At 38.0% G+C, this 19,461-nt stretch overlaps 1 protein-coding gene across 6 annotated transcripts in view; it reads right to left on the minus strand.

The window, feature by feature from the left end:
* The window catches only part of ZFAND1 (zinc finger AN1-type containing 1), a 41,489-nt gene that overhangs the window by 5,655 nt on the left and 16,373 nt on the right, over nucleotides 1-19,461 (minus strand). Inside the window, exons 7-9 of one of the 6 annotated variants that reach the window (XM_064267874.1) lie at nucleotides 12,266-12,421; nucleotides 12,045-12,171; nucleotides 7,980-8,145 (exon numbers count right to left, since the gene is read on the minus strand). In XM_064267874.1, the coding sequence (XP_064123944.1) occupies nucleotides 8,093-8,145; nucleotides 12,045-12,171; nucleotides 12,266-12,421 (336 nt within the window). In that variant the 3' untranslated portion in view covers nucleotides 7,980-8,092. Of the gene's footprint in view, nucleotides 1-7,979; nucleotides 8,146-8,228; nucleotides 10,042-11,946; nucleotides 12,172-12,265; nucleotides 12,422-19,461 lie in introns of those variants that run through there. The other 5 variants (XM_064267873.1, XR_010317787.1, XM_064267872.1 and 2 more) reach the window with 5 other exon arrangements.

Raw genomic sequence — 19,461 nt, forward strand, 5'->3', positions numbered from 1 at the left:
AAAAGCACTGTTTTTTAAACTACAATCACATCTGCAGCCACTGTTCCCAATTCCAAAGAACATCTGCCATGTCAAGGTGGTTTGGGGTGGGGGTGGACAGGGTGCTGCCTTAGGACAATGTACCAGGTGTGCTGCCAGGTCACCATTCCAGACTTCCCATAAAGGTGAGTTCCTTCTGGGGGCTTTTGATATTCTCGCCCGCCAACTGGCATCCACCATGAGAAAGATTCTAACTATGTTAAACCTCACAATGGAAGAGGTGAGATCCAAAGCCTTTCCTCCTTAAAGACCTGACTGTACAGGACAGATGGCCTTTGTCAAGCCGAAAAATGGTTTCACCCTTCCCCCTGAGCACTAGGGACCTGATTGCCTTGTACAATAAAGAGAGGCCACCAGGGTGATTATTACCCAGCAATCTTGGGCGTCTTGCCAACTGCTTAGTCTCTGGAGCTGATGACTTTTAAATGACAACTACTTTCCACATATCAAGGCTTTTTTAGTTAATAGTTAATTGCTCAGTGGACTTTGATTAAAAAAAAAAAATCAAATTTACGCAATGTCCAAGTGCTCCTGGTAGATAACCAGGATATCTAGTAAGATTTCATCTTTTGATACAACATAGGCTGGAGTTGCAGATACTGGTTAAGATTTCTGATATGCTCCTGTAATGCCAACAGCTTTCCCAGTGAGGAACCAAGTTTATTTTCCTGGAATCCAGATTTCTGGGATCCATGGAGGGTTGGGTGACCTAGCCAAGCTATCACCCTGAGATGATATTTGGACCTTGAGCCTTGGGAGAGCTGTTTTCCTAAAATCACCTCTGAGTCAAGCAATGGTCTAGATAAATTAGTACAGATCATTTTGTCCTAGCCATTGTGCTTCTGAACAATTATCTATGTGTGGAGTCAGAAACAGAATCTCCAAAGTCAGACTAGAAGCTGTGTTTTAGGATAAGTTGTTATTATGTAAACACTGTTCTGGCCTTGTTTCCATGGTAATGTCAATAAGACAGGGTATAAAAATCTTTGGAAGTTCTTTCCTCTTTGGAACATTTTTGACTCTCAAGTCAAAATGTTACCTGACATATAAACTGTGTATCAAATAAACTTAAATCAATTTCTGTTTTTGGCTTAATATGGTTTTTGACACCAGACATAAGAATTTGTATCACAGAATTGTTATTCTTGGAATACAGTATCACAGAAGGGTTAGAAACTCATACTTCATCCGACATGTAATGACCCTACAGGAGAGAGTAGAACTGCCCCACAGGGTGTCCAAGGCTGTAATCTTTACGGAAGCAGATTGTCATAACTTTCTCCCACGGAACTGCTGGCGGGTTCAAACTGCCAACCTTTTGGCTAGCAGCCGAGCACTTAACCACTATGCCACCTTTACAGGGTCTCTATGAGTCAACATCGACTCGACAGCAACAGGTTTGTTTTTTGGTTTTTAAGGATCAAAAAGAAACTTAAAAAAAAAAAAAAAAATTGGCCTAACCTCTCTACCTTTTGGATCTTTTCTATAACCAATCATGGCTGTGTAAACTAGTTGGTATGAACTCAACCTATTAGACAAAACTGCTTTATGCTACTCATTCTTTAAAGAAAAAAAGAATTATTTCGGTATGTTCATTCCCAGCCAAATTTTCAGACAGGTTTTACTATGTAAAATCTCAGTCTTCCATGATGCATCTATTATAAGAAATAAATATTCCAAGTTCAATCCATGTACTTTCAACGGCTTTTGTAAGATGGAAGATCATTCATATATTCCTAAAACCAGTGGTCTTCCAGTCAATTCCAACTCATTGTGACCCTGTGTGTGTCAGAGTAGAACTGTGCTCCATAGAGTTATCAATGGCTCATTTTTCGGAAGATCACCAGGCCTTTCTTCCAAGGTGCCTCTGGGGGGGACTCCAACCTCCAACCTTTTGGTTAGCAGCCAAGGGCATTAATGGGTTGTACTACCCAGATATTGTTAAATATTCATAGACAAACAATAATAATAGTTTACATGTATGTGTTAAGTATTGTTCTAAGCACTTTACTCATTAACCCTCACAACAATACTATGAGGTAGGTACTATGATTATCCCCATTTTTCAGTAAGATTTAGGTACAGAGAAATTAAATAACTTGACCAAGGTCACCCAACTGGTAAATGACAGAGCTGGAATTACAGATCCAGGCATAGTCTGGTTCAAGTATATGATCTTGATCCTTATATGCCTTTTTGATTAATTCAATAAGTGTTTAATGAGCACCTACTCTGTTCAATGCATTGTGCTAAATACTGTAGGGAATTCAAAAAATAGTACGTGGTCCCTGCCCTTGGAAAGCTCATACTGTGGTTGTTGCTATAACTAGAAAGCAACAGCAGTGTGTAAGGTTATTCTCATAAACCTAAACTGTCTTCATTTTACCCCCGTCATCCTGCCCTTGGTGCTAGGTGCTAGGGTTTTATGCTAGAATCATAGACTGCAATTACAGAGTTGAGCAAAGGCTTAAAATCTCAGTCAAATCCTCTCATTTTGCACATTTGAAAGCTGAAGTGTAGAAAGTGTCTTGTTTGAGGTCACAGGCTAGTGAAAAAGTGCAACTAGAAAGGCAGGTCACCTGCCTCCTAATCAGTGTTCATGCAAATGTATGTAAATTAAATGTGTACATATTGACTTAAATTTTAACCCCCAAGCACAGATTTCTGTTTAAAGGAGTCAGTAGTAAATATTTCACATAAGCAATACTCATTTTATAAAGTGAATAATAACCACCCACCACCACCCCAATCCAGGTCGTGGAAATCCTGGTGTTCTATACTGGATTTGGTGAAACTAGAAAAAAAGAACCCTGGTTGTCTTATCAGCTGGCAAAGAAAACAAAAATTCTCTAACACTATGGGTAAGATAGCGAATAAAAATCACAGGAAAATGTTAAATGTTTTAGGCTCCATACCTAGTTATCAGATTAATATTTCAATAACAGATGTATCAAAGTCAAAAGTTTAAACTCTGACAGAATAATAATAGCAGCTATACTTACTGAGCACTTACTATGTGCCAGGCACTGCTCTAAGCACCTTGTATGTCATGACATCATTTATTCTATAAGACAACCTGATGGAATTGACACTATTATCTTTATTTTTTAGATGAGAAAACTGGACCTCAGGGAGATTAAATAATCTGCCTCAAGTCACAAGGCTAGGAAATGGGGGAAGCAGGATTATTTACAGTGCTATTTCCAGTTCTTGTGATATTTCCTATTCTTAATACCTGTACTCTCTTCCAAAAAGTATGGCAAACTGGAACTAGATGCTAAAAATTTCCATTGAAAATTCAAAAGTGGTATTAAAAAAAAGGATACTATGAATTTGGGTCCCAGTCTATGTTTCACTCTTTATCTGAATAGTCTTCTAGAAGATACTGTGCTAGACATTAGAGAAATGCAAATCAAAACTACAATGAGATACCATCTCACCCTGACATTACTGGCACGAAATCAAAAAAACAGAAAATAACAAATGTTGGAGGGGCTGTGGGAAGACTGGAACTCTTATGCACTGCTGGTGGGAATGTGAAACAGTACAACAATTTTGGAAAACGATATGGCACTTCCTTAAAAAGCTAGAAATAGAAATACCTTTTGATACAGCAATTACATTCCTAGGAATATATCCTAGAGAAATAAAAGCCCTCACATGAATAGACATATGCACACTCATGTTCACTGCAGCATTATTCACAATAGCGAAAAGACAAAAACAACCTAAGTGCCACCAACAGATTAATGGATAAACAAACTATGGTACATACACGCCATTGAATACTATGCAACAATAAAGAACAATGATGAATCTGCGAAACATCTCACAACATTATGCTGAGTAAAACAAGTCAATCACAAAAGGACAAATGCTGCACAAGACCACTATTATAAAAACTCTTGAAAAGGTTTACACACAGAAAGAAAAAACCTTTGATGGTTACTAGGGAGGGAAGGGGTGGGGCAGGAAAAAATGCTAACCAGATAATAGATAAGTTGTAACTTTGGTGAAGGATAAGATAGTACACTATACTGTGGAAGTCAGCACAGCTTGACCAAGGCAAGGTCATGGAAACTTCATAGACACATCCACACTCCCTGAGGGACCAAATTACTGGGATAAGGGCTGGGGACCATGGTCTCAGGGGACTTCTAGCTCAACTGGCATAACATAGTTTATAAAGAAATTGTTCTACATCTTACTTTGGTGAGCAGCATTAGGGATCTTAAATGCTCATGAGTGGCCATCTAAGATACTCTACTGGTCTCACCCTGTCTGGAGCAACAAAGAATGAATAAAACCAAAGACACAAGGGAAAGATCAGTCCAAAGGGACTAATGGACTACAACTACAACAGCTTGAATGAGACTGAGCCCAGCACAACTAAATGGTGCCCAGCTACCACCACCAACTGCTCTGACAAGGATCACAACAGAAGGTCCCAGAGCTGGAGAAAAATGTAGAACAAAATTCTAACTCACAAAAAAAGAACAGACTTACTGATCTAACAGAGACTGTAGAAACCCTGAGAGTATGGTCCCTGGACTCCTTTTTAACTAAGTAGTGAAGTCACTCCTGAGGCTTACTCTTCAGCTAAAGATTAGACAGGCTCATACAGCAAAATGAGATTAAATGGGTACATCAGCCTAAGAGCAAGGACGAGAAGGCAGGAGGGGACAGGAAAGCTGGTAATGAGGAACCCAAGATCGTGAGAAGGGGAGAGTGTTGACATGTCATGGGGTTGGCAACCAATGTCACAAAACAGTACATGTATTGTTTCATGAGAAACTAATTTGCGCTGTAACCCTTCATCCAAAGTACAATTTAAAAATGATACTGTGCTAGAAATTATGTGGAGTATCAAAATGAATAAACAATTCTCAAACTCAAGGATTTATAGCAAAAAAAGGAAGGATAAAACAGGTACACAAAAAGCTGTAAAATGAGCCAAGTTGTAATAAATACTATAAGTACTGTTGCGGTGAAAAACCATGCACATCTTAAATGAGAATTCAGAGGATTGATTTGGTTTCAAAAGATCTATTCAAATACAGGAAACCACCAGCTCACAGAAGTGGAAACATGGCAATCTCAGAGACAGTCCCAAGGAGGAACCGTTATAAGGCTGAAAAAGGAAATTACAACAAAAATTGTTGATTGGTTAAACATTCATTGAGGTCAGAAGAGGAAGGGGCAAGCAAAGTGAGAAGAAACTCCCAGTGTATACATATGCTTAAGCATGTATAGGTAGGCCCCAAAGATAGATTACAGTGGTCAGCTACAAAGTACATTTGGGCGTAAAGACTTACAATATAGTCATGAGATGCTTACAATGCATACCTTGTAAAAGCATCTAGTTTTGATGTAAAACGTATCTTGGAAGTGCCATTGCAGGGGCTGGTGATAAAAAATTTCCCCCTAGGCCCCTGCTCCCTCAAGCTAAACCTTTCAGGTTGCCTGGGGAATTTAGGTAGTATGTTGGTACCCAAGGTCTTTTCTGAAATAGTTTCTACATCCTTATAATGAAAATATTTTTTAAGACCATTTTACACAAACGCAGTTGTGTCACAACTTCCCTTCTTCGGTGCATGCCTTCCACGTCCTGACTTGTCCACAAAGAAGACACCTCCCTAACTACCCAAGGTTACTATGCTAGGTAAAAAGCCTAAATGCAGGCATTGCTAATTTCAGTTTTTAAATCTGCTGAAAGCAGTAGGAACATGGATTTAAGTTTTTTACAATTTACTCTGGTCAAAGACTTACTGGAAATTTCTCTCTTACACTACAAAAATTTGTGAGGAGAATTTAAAATTTCACTTACAAGTAGCTAAGGGAGATTAGCAAAAGCTTCATGGCAAGGGTGATATTTGAGCCAGATCTTAAAACGGTTAAAATTGAAAAAGAGATGAAGTGGGCCCACTGGGGAGCAGGAACGGCATCTAGGAGGACATACTCATATCAAGTCGTCGCGTTTGACTGGAGTAAAGGTTCTGTGTGAAGAAATGGGGGAGGAGATAAAACTGGAAAGTTAGATTGGGGTCAGACAGTAGATTGTTAACAAATGATTCACTAAGGAATACAGACTTTATTCAAAAGGTCAAAAGGCTTTGTAACAGGGAGATTACATGGTCATAGTTTGACCTCAGGAAGATTAATCTGACAGTAGTTGTAGGGTAGAATGAGACACCGAACGCTGGTTAGAAGGACTTAGGGAAGACGCATTATAGGACAGAACAAAGGTAGTGTAGTGGGAATGGAAAGAAGACTGATGAAGAGATATTACAGGGAATTTTCTGTAGGAAACAGGTTGAATATAAAGGAAGAAAGAAGAGAGAAAAGAGATGACCCTATGTTTCAGCATAAACGGTAATACCTCTAGTGAGAGATATGGAAGACGAGAGGAAGCACAGCTATGAGAGTAGAGATGCTACATTTAGTTTAAGACATACTAGTTCCGATGAGACACTAAAAGAGCCAAATAGAAATTTACCTATTCATTCACTGAGTGAGCATTTACTGAATGCCCATTATGTGGACACCCTTCCTTGAATACTTAAGATATATTGTAATCACTACAGGGAGGAGTTTCTTTTTCTTTTTTTGTAATTGCTCTTTCCTGTTTAAGAGATGATAATAAAGTATCATATTTGAATCTTATTCTATCAAACATTTCCAAAGGTGTCTCCTTCCTCTGAACTTATGTACATTTAACTGTTTGTAGTACTCATCGGGGGCTTTAGCATGTATGATTACATGTATGATTTTCTGCCTAATGTCAAGTTTTCAACCAGATCATAAGAAGCTTAAGAGCAGGCTTCATTTTATTCATTCTTTTAATCTCCTATAGTAGGATTTCAGTAATGCTTTCATGGTTAAACTAGGGAAATTTTTTTTCTTCTATCATCTACGATAAGGATCCATCTTTTCTTAGCCTTGTAGACCAGAAGGATTAGTAACATTTCACATCCAGAACACATGGCTACTGTAAAAGGAGCCACAGAAGCCATGTCTGCTTTGGACTGTGAAAAAGAGAGTTGAATAATGGCAAGGGCTAAGAAACTATTTAGTATCCCACTTTCAATAGCAACAGTTTTACACACAGGAAGAGGCAACATACAAACCTTAGCAATGGAGTACCCAAACAACAAACCCAAAGCAGGAACTAACAGACCCAATAGAAGCACCTCTAAGCTAAGTGTTTCTAAAAACATTAATCCCATTTTGTGTGTTAAATAAATCCCTATAGACATTAAAGTAAAACTCAGAGGTCTAATTATTCTCTCTAGGAAATTTGCTTTTTCAGGTATTCTAAGCTTGATGACGGTCCCAACAGATACTGGTATAAGTATGAAAATGAGTGTTGACACAATTTTAGCAAGAGGAATATGAAATGTACCTGATAACCCTAACATCCTACTATATATATAAGAATTGATAGGCATCATTATCAGGGCCAATAATGTTGAGGCGCAAGTCATTAAAATGGCCAAAGTGACATCTCCTTCCAGAAGCAGAGCAAAAAGATAGCCCCCACCTCCTCCTGGGCACGTGCAAGTCATTACAAATCCAAAAGCCTGTGCCTCAGGCAATGCCAAAATCTGGGTCAAAAGAAATCCACAAAATGGCATAAGAAAAAACTGTGTAACTGCCCCAAGAATTACTGGTAAAGGTCTCTTCCATATTGTTTGAAGCACCTGCAGTTCAATCTTGCAACCAAATGCACATTTATTTAACAGTATCATTGGCAGAATAAGCATGAGGATATTCCTATCAAAATGTATTGATGCCTGGAAAGGACTTTTTCTTTGTTTGAGCACCTTGACTTTGACATTCTTAATTTCTCCAATGAGTCTTTCTTGCCTACCTTCAGAATCCCATAGTTGAATGGTCAAATTTGTCTCTCCTTCTTCATATGTCACTAGGTTTACGGTAAAGTTTGTAACATCCAATGAGGTCTTGGTCACGTTCACCACTCGAAGCACTTTAGGATCTTCTAATAGCACAAAGAGGTAGCTGGAGTTGGGCCGTTTTTCTCTGTAACTTGACGTTACAATGATAGTTTCTTCAGTCTTTGTGAAAAGTAGTATTTCAGTCTTTTCTCTGTTCAAAAAACTGAGAAATGAGTTCTCTGCTTCTCCCAAAGTCACAAACAACAAAACCAAGAAAGTAAAAAGTTTTCTAATCATTTTGAAAGCTTAAATAAATCTTATATGCAAAACGAATTTAAAAACACGGAAAGAACATTCTCCTCACAGGTATTCCAGTGGCGTTCTGATGTTGCCTTAGTTGGTTAACAGTTGTTTTTCTGGATCAAAGTTCAGTAGGAGGAGCTGTTGTACTTTTTTAAACAAATACAAAGGAATCTAGTAAGTGACACAACCTGTTTAACTTGTACTTACGAATATTTTAAAACCCTGGTATTTAACAGGTTCAAGTTATCACAACAGAAATGCAATCTTTCCTCCCAACTTCCTCATTTCTGCCAATGAGAAAACAGTCTCTTATTTACCTGAACTTAAACCCTTGGGGTCATCACTTTTGAATTCTCTCCCTTCCTAAGAAAAAGCTATACTAAAAGCAATCAGCATTCAAAAATCTAAAACAGATGAGGAGGCACATTGAGGTAGGTGTTACTATTTTGTTCATTCACATCGAAATTAAGTATTTGCTGAGTATCGGTTTGTCCAGCACTGAGCTAGGAGCAGGGTATACCATAGTGGCCAAGCTACATGAGGTCTCCACCCTCTAGGAGCTCAGTCCAGTGGCTTGTCGTCATTACTTAGAAAATTGCAGGGCCCACAGACAGCTGGCCTTTGGCAACATTCTTATGCTGCTGAATAATTTTTCTACAATTCTAGAGTACCACTGAAACAGCTTTTGGTGTTCTTCTTCAACAGAAAAATAGTTTGCTGGATGGTTTTTGGGTAGCTTGGGAACCTGGGCAGCTGGAACTATAACATAAGATACAGTCTGGTTAAGGGACTGATGCTGCCAGACATTTGGGTGCTGCCACCACAGGGCAAGGGAAAGCCACTGGGACTAATTCTAACCTCTTATTCCTTCTTTGTAACACTGTTCCCTATTCACAGCTCTACGCAAGGACATTCAATCGGCTCAACTTAGTTTATAGGCTGTGCCTCAGCTGCAGGGATCAAAAAGTATCAGGCTTTTTGTATGTTAGCCCACAGACTCACACAACAATGTATTTCCCAAACAAGTGGAAGGGGTACCAAGACAAAGCAGCAAAAAAAAAAAAGTTACAACTGTCTACTATTTGGCCCATGGATCCATTAGTCCTTGAACATATGATCATTTCAGCAGACACTTCCTGTGATCAGAACACAATCTATGTTATATTTAACTTGTATTAAGTATTTTAGGAAACCCTGGTGGCATAGTGGTTAAGTGCTACGGCTGCTAACCAAAAGGTTGGCAATTCGAATCCACCAGATGCTCCTTGGAAACCCTATGGGGCAGTTCTACTCTGTCCTATCGGGTCGTTATGAGTCAGAATCGATTCAACAGCGATGGGTTTGGTTTTTAGTATTTTAGATCATAAAATATTTGCTCTTGAAAAACTATCAAAGCTACTTTTATTGTTCATCTTGAAAATTTTTAAAACTTGTAGTGTTTATGCAGACTAATCTTTCAAACTCAATAGACTATAGATTTTGTAAGTTTTATTTCCATGTATTCCACTAAGAAAAGCAAGACATTGTATCAATGTTGTGAATAAGGAAATGGAATTAATCTGTTTCTGTGATATTTCAATTAAATTCCCAGGGAACTTTCCCGGTTAAAAAAAACAAACATAAAAACTTTATGAAACCAAAGCTATCTTTACAGTTGTGACCAAATATCTTAACGTAAAATTTTTGCTGCCCAAGTGAAGTATGTAAAGTATGTAAAATGTATGTGAAGTATGTAAATTTTTTTTCCCCCAGATTCCTTTGTCTGCAACCTTTTTCCTTCGAGTTCTCCAAATCTTCTCCTTATCTGGGGGTAAAAATTGAGAAATCTCAGGGAAAAATATGATAATCGATCATTCATATGTATCTACAGGCCAATTACATTTAAACTGAAGCTCATTTATGTCATAGTGTTAGTTATTTCAACTACATATCTAAAATTAAAACCCTTTTTTTCTACTTGTAGGTTTTCTACTTATAATTTCAAGTTTCTACATGCAGGTGGAAAGATACTGGGGTGAGGTAGGACAGTGAGATCCTAAAATTTCATGAAGTATACTCAACTAAAAGTCCTAAAAGAAAGCCTGCGGAAGTTGTCTGACCTCAGATTAATTTGGAAATGGAAAGCTAGAGGGACTGATAGTCTCTTTCACCTACAGCCCCTTTTCTTTAGAAGACTGTTCCAGGGGAGCCCCAGCCCCTAGAGGCTCAGAGGACGTTAGCACCTGTGTCTCTTCCACGCTATCATGCTCCACTATCTGGGACTCACCCTAACCTACCACAGGTACGCCCATGGATGTTCCCTTCCCTTCATGCTTCTCTCTTTCCTGTCGAATCATTAAAAGGAACTCTTCTTCATTCTCTCTAGGTCTAACTCAGTCCCTGTCAGCTTTTTCCTCTCCCTCAGTCCCTTCCCCATAGTTATTTTTTCCTAACACATTTAGCTTTAGTTCAATTCATGAGAAATGTGTTTTTTACCTACTAGTGCAAGGTATTGGGATAGATACTCATAGTTTGTATTAAAACTCTCTGGTATATGGAAATGTATTTAAGGTTCATTTCTACCTCTGGATTTATAGTTTCTGATAAAAGTGCTATTGTAACATAGCTTTACTTACTATCTGTACCACTCACTGGCACTTGTCACACTGCTTTGCATTATATTATACGTATATACATCTCCTCGTTGTATCCACCGTAACAATTAGAAACGAATACCTGCTTTAATAGGTACTCTCATAACTACGTTAATGTGTGAATGTGTAAGTGCCTGGTAAGAGTTGGAAGTCATCTCCACCCCTCACAAGAAAACAATGTGGAGAAAGCAGATTAGAAATAAAATGACCAAATGGGTTTGTTCTTTCATTAAGCTAAGGCCACTATACATCTCCATGACAATTACAAAAGAAAAGAGACAAAGAATAGAAATAATTTCTTTTCCTTTTATATAGCAGTATTTTGTTGGGTCTAGATGAAATATACTGGTCGGGAACGGTAATTTGAATTGTTAATAAAATATAGTTACTTTTGGCATGTATTTTGCTTTTGTATCAATAAAGAGACTGCAGTTAAGCTGGCCTACCTCATTCTTTTTCTCACTTGTATTACATTCACACAAACAAAAAGGTGAACTCTACTGGGGGAGGCTCTTTGTCAGAAAAATGCCCTGAAATAGTTAGGTAACACCAAGAAAATCATTTCTCCTTCCTAGGCCTCAGATTCCTCATCCAAAATCTGAGAAGGTTGAATGAGATGAGTTTCTACGATTCACATATTCCTGGCCTTATGATGTTAAATTTGGCCATGTGATCTGTTTAAAGTAACAGTGGTACACGTATCTTCTAAGAGCCAACCCATATGTCTACCGTCTCCTGCTCCCTCGGCCATAAAAATGGCAATGAACCAAAAAGGGGCTGTTCCTTCAGCCGAGATCCTGGAGTGAAGATGACATAAAACAGAGCCACAGCCATCCAACACTTGACATTAACCAAATGAAAAACACACCTTTGCTGTGGTTACTACAGCATGACCTAATAAAATCTGATTACATATAAGAATTTGCTGATAAATGAATATCAGTTCAGAGTTAAACTTTAAAAACACAAAAACTCAAGCTAAGTTTAATTTAAAAAATTGATAATATAAATTATGACATAAATTAAAAAGCAAATTTAAAGATAAAATATATAGGATTTGTATTTAAAAAACTGACTTAAACAAGTGCATAGAATTCTCCTTGCGATTTCTGGCTTGAATCCTTGAATGACTATTCCAAGTAAGAATCAACATTTTTCAAAAATTGTTCTTCACCGTTCAGATATTCCAAGATAATATTTCCACCATTATACAATGGACAATCCTCCTTAGCAATCCACGTTTCCAAAATACTATCCAAGGGTAAGGCTTCTCCTGAAGTAATGTGACATAACCTTAATTTCTGTTAAAAGAAAAATAAATCCTATTGTAATAAATAAACATGTTGTATAGAATTTCCTATAACTTTTAGAGTAAAAATTATTATAGGCCGTTACCTTAGCTGTTGATTTGTTATTGTCATTTTTAAGGCTGGCTAAAGCAGCAGCAAAGTCTATGACTTTTCCAATGCTCCATCGGTGGCAAAAAAACATTGGTTTGCTCTTCTCCTTGCTCCCCTTAGGTAAGAAAACCTGAAAATAAACTCTTTCTGTCTGTAAAAATAAAAAGTTAAGATATGAATTATATATATGAAATAGACATCTGTTTCATTTGGTGACATTCCTTCCTCTATTCTTCTGGTAAGAGAATGATTAGTCTCTAATGACGAGACTTTTGGTGGGAATGCCAATCACAGTATCCCAGCATCCACCACTTGGGCACATGACCCAAGCCTCCCGCTACTATGATTTGTGCAAAGACAGGCATGTGACCTAAGTTAGGCCAATCAGGGGCTTTTCCTGAGATTTTAAATTCAAAGTGTGTGTGTGTGTGTGTGTGTGTGTGATTGGAGCTCTCTTTTTGTCTGAGTTGCCTGCAGCTGTCTCCCACTGCCCCTCACCTTCCCTGCACCAATGTGGAAAACATCGTCTTACATGGGAGAAAATAAGTCCAACACACAGGGAAGGAAAAAAATAGATGGACTCTTTCAACATTATTTGAATCCCTGAATTTGGTCATTCTCTGAGACTAGATCAATCTCTGTCACTCCTCATCACATGAGAAAAAAATTCTTATTTTGATTAAGCTAGTTAGAATCGAGTTTCTGTTACTTGCAACTAAAGGGTTCCTGAACTCATATAACAATTTCCTTGTGCGTGAAAGACCTGACTACGTATCTAGAGACAGGAATACTTTTGTGAACAAACAAACTAAAAAAGAAAAAAAAAAAAATTAGGTAACTACCTTATCAACAAAAGAGAGGGATTCAGGGATGGTTCCTCTAGTATTCCATATCTTAGCTGCTTTCTTATGTTGCATTTTCTTGCTAAATTAATGAATGCAGGAAAGAAAGAATAGTAGCAAAAGTGTTTGGTCTCTGATCTTCCCTGATTCCTAAAAATTGCTCTAAAAAAACTGTTGGCTTTACAGATAAATTCCTGCTACAATAAAAACTGTGGCATAATTATATCATCTCTGCCTTATGGGAGAGAGTTCACAATTATTTTAAGAAATAATAGATTCGACACAATTCCTTTATGAGCTGTAAAGAATTTAGATTTGTTGAAGAACCAATGAAGTTTGTTACTAAAACACATTAAAAAAAAAAAAACAATAAGTCATTAGAAGTTTAAGGTTTGGGCCGACTCTATGGCCTAGTGATACCTGCTCCAAAAACAAAATAATGAGAGCATAAATATGAAAAGAGAAAAGTAAAAAGATAAAAAAAAAGAAAGAAAAATACTTTCAAGAGATAAATGCCTGAGGATTGGAAATGGAACAGAAATTCACAGTGACAAGCAGGCTAAAGCCACAGCCTTCAGGGCTCCAAAAGACAAAGAAGTAGCCAGATATTCAGCTTTATGGGAAATAACAGCACCACAAAGAAGATAAAGCCCCTGAGTCAGGCTCACTGCTTGGAAGCAGAGGCTGCTGTGGGACTCGTCTTCTAGGAAATGTGCCTAAAGGAGTTACCTGTGAATGATGACTTGGGCTATGGCTTATATAAAAAGATATTTAGGGAGACAGAAAAGCACATAAATAACTTCTGACAGTAACCAAAGCCAAGGTCTCCCAGCTCAGTAAATGAATCTACAATAATCTGAGTACACCAGAAGCTCAAACTGCCGATATCAGGCTTTTAGTTGGCATGGAATGGGGGTCCTGGGTGGGTGGATCAGGTGAAAGAAAATGCAAAATTACTAGACAGAAAGAAGTGAGTAGAGGAAGTGAGAGACATAAAAAAAAAAAAAAAAAACCTACTCAAGACAAAAAAAATTTTTTAACAAATTAAAGGCTAACTCATTATACAAGAAACAAAAATATTTGAATTGAAAAAGGCACTAAAAAAAGTTTATTTAGGATGCATGAGATAAATTAAGAAATAATATCCATAAAAAAGAACAAGAAATTATGAAACTAAACCATGTAGAAATGAAACAAGAAAAGATATAAAGATTCAATTAGAAAAAATAAAAAATACAGTTTCTGAAATAAACTCAAAGAGGATAAACTACTGTAATTGTCAACAAAAAGGGTTAACAAATTGGAAGATGGATTTGATGAAGTCACCTAGAATACATGAGAGACATAAAGGTAGAAATTATGAATAAGCAGTTAAGAATCTTAGAGGATAAATTAAGATTCCTAAAAATATGTCTAATAGGAATTTTAGAAGAAAGGGAATGATGAAGAAACAATAGCTAATGAGAAAATGATTACAATTTTCCAAAAGTGAAGCGACCAGTAAAAATTAAAAATGCACCTCAAGTGCTAAACTGCATATATAAAAATAAATCCACACCTAAAAACACTGCACTGAAATTGAAAATATCATGATAAAGAAAAAAAACTTAACAGTCCCTAAAAAAGATTATCTGTAAGCAACAAGAATAAGAGTGACGGCAGACATTTACCCAACATTAGACAACGGAGACCACTGAGCAGTATATGAAAAGGGTTGAAAGGATCTAATAGAGAATCCAGCTAAAGGTGAGAGCAAAATAAAGGCATTTTCAGACAAAAAAGACTAATAGAATTTACTACAGAAGACCCTTACTTAACTATTAAAGAATGTACTTTAGCAAAATAAAAGCAACCCCTAAGGAAAGGAAAAACTCAAAAAATTGTGCTAGTAGACTTAAGTGGCTATTGACTTAAAAATTAATTTTTATGTTTTAACAGATGATAGGATGGGAGATATTCAATTGGGTTAAGCTCATAGACTTAGTCAGGAGGATAACAATATCAGTAACTGACTTTGAGAGAAGAATAGATATTTAACTATATATATAAAACTTTAAGTGCACAGCTGCTATCACCAGTATTATTACATATTGTATTGGAGATTCTAGGTAATGCAGGATAAACCTGTTGCATGGAGCTGATTCTAACTCATAGCAACCCTACAGGACAGAGTAGAACTGCAGCATAAGGTTTCCGAGGAGTAGCTGGTGGATTCGAACTGCTGTCCTGTTGGTTAGCAGCCAACCTCTTAACCACTGCACCATCAGGGATCCAATGTAATATAAGAAAATGAAATAATTGATATAATAATTGGAACAGTTAAATCTATCACTACTTGCTAATCTGATTACATACCAGAAAATCTCTGATACTAGTAGGGAAAAATTGTAATTAATAAAAAATTTGGTAGTGTAGCTGAAAAAGATGTATAGAAGTCAAGATTTTTTGACTCTATATTAGCGATAAGTACCTAGAAATACATGTGTTTATGTATGTATGTGCATACCTATGTATTAATAATTATATATATTTAATTACTTTATGAGATATAAAGACACACAAACATTAAAAATACAAGGGAAAAAGTTAAACCTACAGACTGGGGAATGCTTTGTGATATACTGTTAAGTGTGTTAAAAACATGGACTCCAAAGCCAGACTGCCTGGTTTCAATGCCCAGTTCTCCAATTACTGGCTATGGTATTAACAAGTTACTTAACCTTTTTGTGTCTCATTTGTAAAATAAAGATAATAGTACTTGCCTCATAAAAAAAAGCATGTATTAAATGTGCATACTTGGAACACAATAAGTGCTGAAGAAGTTTTTGCTATTAGTCTTTAATAATAGAGTTGCAAACCAATGTGAACTGGATACTTTAGGGTAGGCTTTCTCAACTTCAGCATCACTGACATTTTGGACCAGAAAATTATTTTCTGTGGGGGTTGCCCTGTACATTGTAGGATGTTTAGCAGCATCCCTAGCCTATACTCACTAGATACCAGTAGTATCGTCCACCCTAAGTTGTACCGACCAAAAAATGTTCCTACACATTGCCAAATGTCCCCTGGGGAACAAACTGCCCTCCGTTGGGAACCACTGCAATGGAGGAGGGGCACAAGAGGGTGTGCTTGTTTTATCTTTATACATCTTTTAATAGCTACACTTGTTAAAAAGATGTACTACCTTTGAAATTTTAAAAAACATAAAAAAAAAAAGAGAGTTTCGAGGCGGGGCCAAGATGGTAGACTAGGTAGATGCTACCCCAGATCCCTCTTGCAACAAAGAATCGGAAAAACAAGTGAATCGATCACATACATAATAATCTACGAACCCTGAACAACAAACACAGATTTAGAGATGGAAAACGAACAAATACGGGGAAGCAGTGACTGTTTTCGGAGCCTGGAGCCAGCGTCCCAGTCAGGTAACCTTGGCGCCTGGCATCTGGGCCCAGGGGAGCTGAACTCATAAATCTTGTGACGGCGCAAACAAGGGGCGCAGCCCTACCCCCCTGAACTGAACCCGGGAGGGGGCCCAGCCGGTCTGCGTGGGCAGCATGGCGACGCGGCTGGTGGGAGAACTCCCCGGGAGGCAGTGACTGGTTTTGGAACCGGGAGTGCTGCGTCCCAGCTGGGGAACCCTGGCGCCGGGTATTTGACTGGGCGCTGTCACGGCGCAAGCACGGGGCGCAACCCTACTCCCCTGAACTAACCCTGGGAGGGGGCCCAGCCGGTCCGTGGAGGCGGCGCGGTGACGCGGCTCACGGGAGGAGAAATCCCTGGGAGGCAGCGACTGATTTTGGAGCCGGGAGTAAAGCGTCCCGGCAGGGGAACCTTGACGCTAGGATTTGGACTGACACCGGAGGATCTGACCGTGGCTTCAGCTGGCCACACCCCCGGGGGCAATCTCCACACAGCCAACACACATAGGCGACACGCCCCACGGGAATCTCAGATACAATAGTCATTCCAAGCAAGACAAGCAACTCTGGCTATATTCCGAGGTGCTACTCTCCCATCTCTCTGATTCCTCCCCCACCCTCCCCAGGTGGCTTCATTGACATTGGAATTTCCTGAGCCAGAGGGAGAACAGCTCTGGCTCCGAGGTGGCTTTGCTTCCCCTCCTCTTTTTTTTTTTTCTTTTGGTCTTTTCCTAACCCACTCTCCCGGCCTGAGAAAAGGAACCACAAAAAACCCAGGGACCAAAAATCCACCCCTAATTGGACTAAAAACACAGAACCAGCTACAGCCAAGCATATATGATCCAAATCTCGGACTTTCATCCTTACAGGGAACAAGGTGGCAGCTAAAAACCAAAGGCAGTTCTGATAGGGATCTGACTGCATTTTTTTTTTTAGCGGAATTTCTGGAAAAACAAGTTTCCCAGTGATGGCTCGGAGACAGCAGTCGATATCAAACCACATAAAGAAGCAGACCATGACAGCTTCTACAACCCCCCAAACAAAAGAATCAAAATCTTTCCCAAATGAAGATATAATCCAGGAATTATCAGATACAGAATATAAAAAACTAATTTACAGAATGCTTAAAGACATCAGAAACGAAATAAGGCAAACTGCAGAAAAAGCCAAGGAACACACTGATAAAACAGTTGAAGAACTCAAAAAGATTATTCAAGAACATAGTGGAAAAATTAATAAGTTGCAAGAATCCATAGAGAGACAGCATGTAGAAATCCAAAAGATTAACAATAAAATTACAGAATTAGACAACGCAATAGAAGTCAGAGAAGCAGACTCGAGCAATTAGAATGCAGACTGGGACATCTGGAGGACCAGGGAATTAACATCAACATAGCTGAAAAAAAAAACAGATAAAAGAATTAAAAAAAATGAAGAAACCCTAAGAATCATGTGGGACTCTATCAAGAAGGATAACTTGCATGTGATTGGAGTCCCAGAACAGGGAGGGAGGACAGAAAACACAGAGAAAATAGCTGAAGATCTGCTGACAGAAAACTTCCCTGACATCATGAAAGACAAAAGGATATCTATCCAAGATGCTCATCGAACCCCATTTAAGATTGATCCAAAAAGAAAAACGCCACGACATATTATCATCAAACTTGCCAAAGCCAAAGATAAAGAGAAAATTTTAAAAACAGCCAGCGAGAAAAGAAAGGTCACCTTCAAGGGAGAATCAATAAGAATAAGTTCAGACTACTCAGCAGAAACCATGCAGGCAAGAAGGGAATGGGACGACATATACAGAGCACTGAAAGGGAAAAACTGCCAGCCAAGGATCATATATCCAGCAAAACTCTCTCTGAAATATCAAGGCGAAATTAAGATATTTACAGATAAACACAAGTTTAGAGAATTTGCAAAAACCAAACCAAAGCTACAAGAAATACTAAAGGATATTGTTTGGTCAGAAAACCAATAATATCAGATACCAGCACAACACGAGGTCACAAAACAGAACATCCTGATATCAACTCAAATAGGGAGATCACAAAAACAAACTAAGATTAATTAAAAAAAAAAATGCTCATAACAGGGAATCACTGAAGTCAAAATGTAAAAGATCACAATAATCAAAAAGAGGGACTAAATACAGGTGGCATAGAACTGCCATATGGAGAGTGATACAAGGCGATATAGAACAATACAAGTTAGGTTTTTACTTAGAAAAATAGGGGTAAATATTAAGGTAACCACAAAGAGGTATGACAACTCCATAACTCAAGATAAAAGCCAAGAAAAACGTAACGACTCAACAAACATAAAGTCAAATACTATGAAAATGAGGATCTCACAATTTACTAAGAAAAACGTCTCAGCACAAAAAAGTAAGTGGAAAAATGAAATTGTCAACAACACACATAAAAAGGCATCAAAACGACAACACTAAATACTTACTTATCTATAATTACGCTGAATGTAAATGGACTAAATGCACCAATAAAGAGACAGAGAGTCTCGGACTGGATAAAGAAACACGATCCGTCTATATGCTGCCTACGAGAGACACACCTTAGACTTAGAGACACAAACAAACTAAAACTCAAAGGATGGAAAAAAATATATCAAGCAAACAAAAAGCAAAAAAGAAGAGGAGTAGCAATACTACTTTCTGACAAAATAGACTTTAAACTTAAATCCACTACAAAGGATAAAGACAGACACTACATAATGATAAAAGGGACAATTGATCAGGAAGATATAACCATATTAAATATTTATGCACCCAATGACAGGGCTGCAAGATACATAAATCAAATTTTAACAGAACTGAAAAGTGAGATAGACACCTCCACAGTTATAGCAGGAGACTTCAACACACCACCTTCGGAGAAGGACAGGACATCCAGTAAGAAGCTCAACAG

This window comes from Loxodonta africana, chromosome 14 (assembly GCF_030014295.1).
Source record: "Loxodonta africana isolate mLoxAfr1 chromosome 14, mLoxAfr1.hap2, whole genome shotgun sequence".
Lineage (NCBI taxonomy): Eukaryota > Metazoa > Chordata > Mammalia > Proboscidea > Elephantidae > Loxodonta > Loxodonta africana.